The sequence below is a fragment of the Phytophthora infestans genome, genomic scaffold (assembly GCF_000142945.1).
Source record: "Phytophthora infestans T30-4 supercont1.9 genomic scaffold, whole genome shotgun sequence".
NCBI lineage: Eukaryota > Oomycota > Peronosporomycetes > Peronosporales > Peronosporaceae > Phytophthora > Phytophthora infestans.
The window spans coordinates 3,302,108-3,306,460 of record NW_003303750.1 but is presented as its reverse complement, the minus strand read 5'-3'; the positions used below and the strand labels follow the sequence as shown (position 1 = coordinate 3,306,460).

The window sequence follows — 4,353 nt, the reverse complement described above, 5'->3', positions numbered from 1 at the left end:
CAGCACTACCAGCCCAACTCTAGCTAATTGTTAATAAATGATCACCTGAACATTAATGGTTTACCAGTTCTCTGGATTTTATCCAGAGTAGTTGGGGCGATACAACCGGAGGTACCAATCACTACGAGAACATCTAAGCTGTATTATTTAATATAAAAGAAAATGTTGGAAAGGTTTAAATAACTTGTCAATATTAATCACCGTGTATATGCTATTAATATCCAATGCATGTTGCTTGAGTCATTTACGGGCGACATGACGACCAACACTCTGACAATAATATAATCATACAGGAACGAATTACTACCTACGGGCGACATGACGACCAGCCTCAATATTTTTCAACTGCCACACCCCACAAGGGCAAAAGCACCACCGTCGCAACCACAACCTTTCCCACTCGAACGCCCTACAAGCTTTTTTTCCTTTTGTGGTCATTACGACCAGCCTCAATACTTCCCAACTGCCACATACCACAAGGGCAAAAGCACCACCGTCGCCAGTGATGGCACATGGCGCCTTATCATTTCTGTTGAAACTTTGAATTGACGGCTGAAACTTTGTAGAAACGTTGCGCTTAGTTTCAGCATTACAGAACAGCCGTCTGTTTGCGAAACGGCGCTCTAGAAGCTGAGAAATAGAATGTGTTTATACTCGCCTAAACTGCCACAAAGGCGCCTTTACTCCATTTCTGCCATCACTGCGCTGCGACGCCGTCGGACGGCGTCGCAGCCATCAATTCAAACGGAGCGCTTGTAAATATTACTAAGTACAAATGTATAAAATTAACTTGCGATAAAATCCAGAGCTTCCACGTGCTTATGCACGGTTTAGTTAAAACTTTAACACATAATAATTATATTTAGATATGAGTTTTATGCATTAGACCACACGACGCTTATTATAAGATGATGTGGCGAACACAAACTAGACGTATAGATAATAAAGCTTAATATATTGTGTAGTCTTTGACGAACTTCGAGCAGAGTATATGGTGTTACATTTTCTTGGGGCCAAAGTGCAGGTCCTTTATCGGTGAGTTGACGAGCACTTTACTGTTTATATAAACTGACTGTCTTACATGGACGGCTGCGCAACTTAGTTAGCAACCAATTTAGCTGGGTTTTGCGACTTTAAAGAACTGAGTTATGTTGTTGGGGGACATTGTTAAAGTGCTGGCAAACACCGCTGGTTTGCGTGATGTTGGAGGACGGCAAACTTTTTATGGTCCTAAGTTGCTAAAATGACAAGCATCGCTGGTTGGGCAACTTTGTTTATTTAACGTAATGTTGCATACGTTAACTTGCTACAATAACAAACATCGCTAGTTTCGCATCTTTGCTGAGGTAGTTCTTCCAGCTGCAAATAAATAAACAACTGAGCATGTTCAGGGACAGTACCGAGACGATTAAAGTATTTTAATGAGTTATGGATATCTAAAATACTCACATCCTAATGTTAATTTAAATTCATAAGCTAGCTTTGAACATGCAAAAGAAAAGGAGAAATAACTAAGTGTAACGAGTCTCAGGACGCCTGCTCGCCGGCGGGTCGCACCGCTCACTGCCCACCGTCTGTAGGTGAACTACCAGGGTTCCGAGGCTCGTACGCAATCAACACTGTACTGGCTGCTCTCAAGCCGCCGGGACGCGTCCGTCCCTATTTGTATCAACTCAACCACTCTGCTCTACTCGATGTAGAGCTCTCAACTCAACCTCAACCTCAGCTGCGTCTTACTGCTCAGCCCTGCCTCTCACAGGACCGCGGCTCACCGCGCAGACACGCTTAGGGGCCACCGAGGCAGTCACACACACGTCGAACCCTGTGTCCGCCGCACTGGTTACCGCCGGTAAGCCCGCGTGCAACAACAATCAGACTCGTCAAAGGGCTAACCCCTTCTGACTCGCCCACTTCCTCGAACCACGACCACCACCACGAACGGCTCCACCCCGTCGCTCTCTGCCGAACTACCCACTCGCTTCGTGCCTTACGGCTCTGCTCCAAGAAAGCCAGGCAGCTCTGCTCGCCCGGCACTCGACTCGTTCTCGCGCTTCTCCGGCTGTGCTCGCAACGACCTGCAAGTACTGGGCCACAAACACGCGCTCCGCAACCGACGCACCACTTTGTTCGTACTCGAGCCACTTGCGCCTCGTGGATCCAATTTTTAACTGAGCTCGAGCCGCCGCTCGCCGCTCAGTGTCCCCATCACGTCCCGAATTCTCGGTCGACTTCGACGTGAAGCAGCAGCTCTACTGACTTCTTACAGTGCTACACTTCGTCGTCTCACCACCTCATCCTTTCGTTTATTGTTCTGCTAGGGCCCACTACCGCACACTCATCGCCCTTCGATAGTAACGGTCGGTGTCGTACCCACTGCAGCTGTGGGTACAGACTGTACCGTACCGTGGCTCTTCTTGTCACGCGAGCCTCTGCCGCTCACATTCACCGCTGGTCCCGTGAACTGGCGTCGTCTCCGCTTCCCCACGAACGAGCTGCCCGTGTTCCGCGCCGGGTTGCAGCTGCCCGCCTTCATCAGCAAAGACCCGCTCAGTCCCTCGTACTAGTGCCCTGTTCGCTAGTTGCGCATCTTTGCTGAGGTAGTTCTTCCAGCTGCAAATAAATAAACAACTGAGCATGTTCAGCCGAGACGATTAAAGTATTTTAATGAGCAATGGATATCAAAAATACTCACATCCTTATGTTAATTTAAATTCATAGGCTAGCTTTGAACATGCAAAAGAAAAGGAGAAATAACTAAGGCAGGGTATTATGGGTAAATATAGCACATCCTAATTTTAATTTAAATTCATAAGCTAGCTTTGAACATGCAAAAGAAAAGGAGAAATAACTAAGGCGGGGTATTATGGGTATATATAGCTTGATGATGCTGGATATAGCATATTGTGAATTTTCGCACAACCTCGAATACTCTGAGCGGTAAAGCAAACCTTTCAAAGCTCCACCTACCAAAATCAAGTCACAAACAAATCGCGCATCTTGGTGAAACATTTTGACATGTGGCTCAGCCAAGAATCGTACTTAGAAAGATTTCATGGTCAAACAAGTGCATCGCGCGATTGGCGGTCGTGTTTGACAGCGAGAAGGGCATTTACTCAAATTGACTCAATAAAATACCGAATATTTCTAATATCTATTTGGTAAACTGGAGCGTTAGGGGTACCAAACACCTTGGAAACTCCATCCTTTTCAGTATATGCCATTGTTCATGGTCAGTCAGCTCATCGCCCTTCTCGACCATGGGCTTTGCCGAGGAACAATATATATCGGGTTACAGCGTTTGCTTCGCTCGCTCGCATCGAACAGCCAGAGACTCGCTCTCGTAGCCGCTCTCAGTCTACTTGGAAAGTATAACTGGCTCCAGTTAAGAGCTACTTCTATTACTGTAGTAAGTCGTAAATTAGAGCTGGAGTATTCAGAGTTAAATTTATAACTGAAATAGTCCAAAGGACTGCATTACTTGACCAATTTATTGTGCAGCAAAAAAAACTCGATAAGATGCTATTCCCGAATGGTGGTCCTTTTTAAACCTATCAGAAGAACCGCCAATTGAATCGGTGTCCCTTTATCGACGGTAGATTTACCAACATATCGTAGGCACTAGATATACATGCAGCAAGTAGTCTAAAGCAGCACTACCAAGCCGAAGATGACAGAAGAAAATCTGAGTTCACGTTGACAACCATGTTTTCATGCTGTTTAACCCTAACAATATGCTACCAAAACGTAACGGTCCTATCGCGAGTTCATTTAGCGGATTCGGCCATCCCCGTACCAACGGATGGTGTCGCTCAGCTGTTTTTGCGTCAGATGTTTCGTCAATTTCTGACGGATTGTTTCAGCCGAGTAACCGTCCTTTCCACTTTGAAAACAGCGTGCTCGTTTTACCGTTAATTAGGTCGTTAATTTTCCATTGTTTGAATCTCTCCTCCTCGTCATCGATACCGTTTTCTTCATCGTTATCTTTGTCATCAAAATTGTCGCCATCAGCGTCTCGACCGGTGCGTAGGAGCCGCTTATCAGTGGCATGGTCTGGACCAATTAATTTGGCTAAGCCACTCGCCAAAATAGAGGTTGGCTGAGCGTCCGGAGCCGCAGTGCTTCCGCTGACAGCAATTGCGGCTAAGAGGACAGCTACCACGCGCATGATAAAGGCGCTCTTGTTGGTCTTGAGAGGTGAGGGTCGAAAAGCAGAATGATATAGTCGAGTGGATGTCATGTACTGAATGGAGAGAACGCCATAAAAAAACACTGTGATGGTCCTGATGTAAACTTCGATGTCGTAACACGTGATGACGATAAACTTCAACCGAACATGACCCCCCCCCCCCCCCC

At 46.3% G+C, this 4,353-nt stretch overlaps 2 protein-coding genes across 2 annotated transcripts; both read right to left on the bottom strand.

Moving 5' to 3' along the window:
- Positions 1-1,077: 1,077 nt before the first annotated feature.
- Positions 1,078-2,533, bottom strand: PITG_06084 (uncharacterized protein; the record flags this gene model as incomplete). The annotated part of the gene is made up of 3 exons (XM_002998228.1): positions 1,078-1,089; positions 1,773-1,822; positions 2,371-2,533. 3 exons carry the CDS (start codon positions 2,531-2,533, stop codon positions 1,078-1,080), a joined length of 225 nt encoding a protein of 74 aa, XP_002998274.1.
- Positions 2,534-3,856: 1,323 nt separating this feature from the next.
- On the bottom strand, positions 3,857-4,165 carry PITG_06083 (secreted RxLR effector peptide protein, putative; the record flags this gene model as incomplete). The annotated part of the gene is made up of 1 exon (XM_002998227.1): positions 3,857-4,165. One exon carries the CDS (start codon positions 4,163-4,165, stop codon positions 3,857-3,859), a length of 309 nt encoding a protein of 102 aa, XP_002998273.1.
- Between the last annotated feature and the right edge of the window lie 188 nt (positions 4,166-4,353).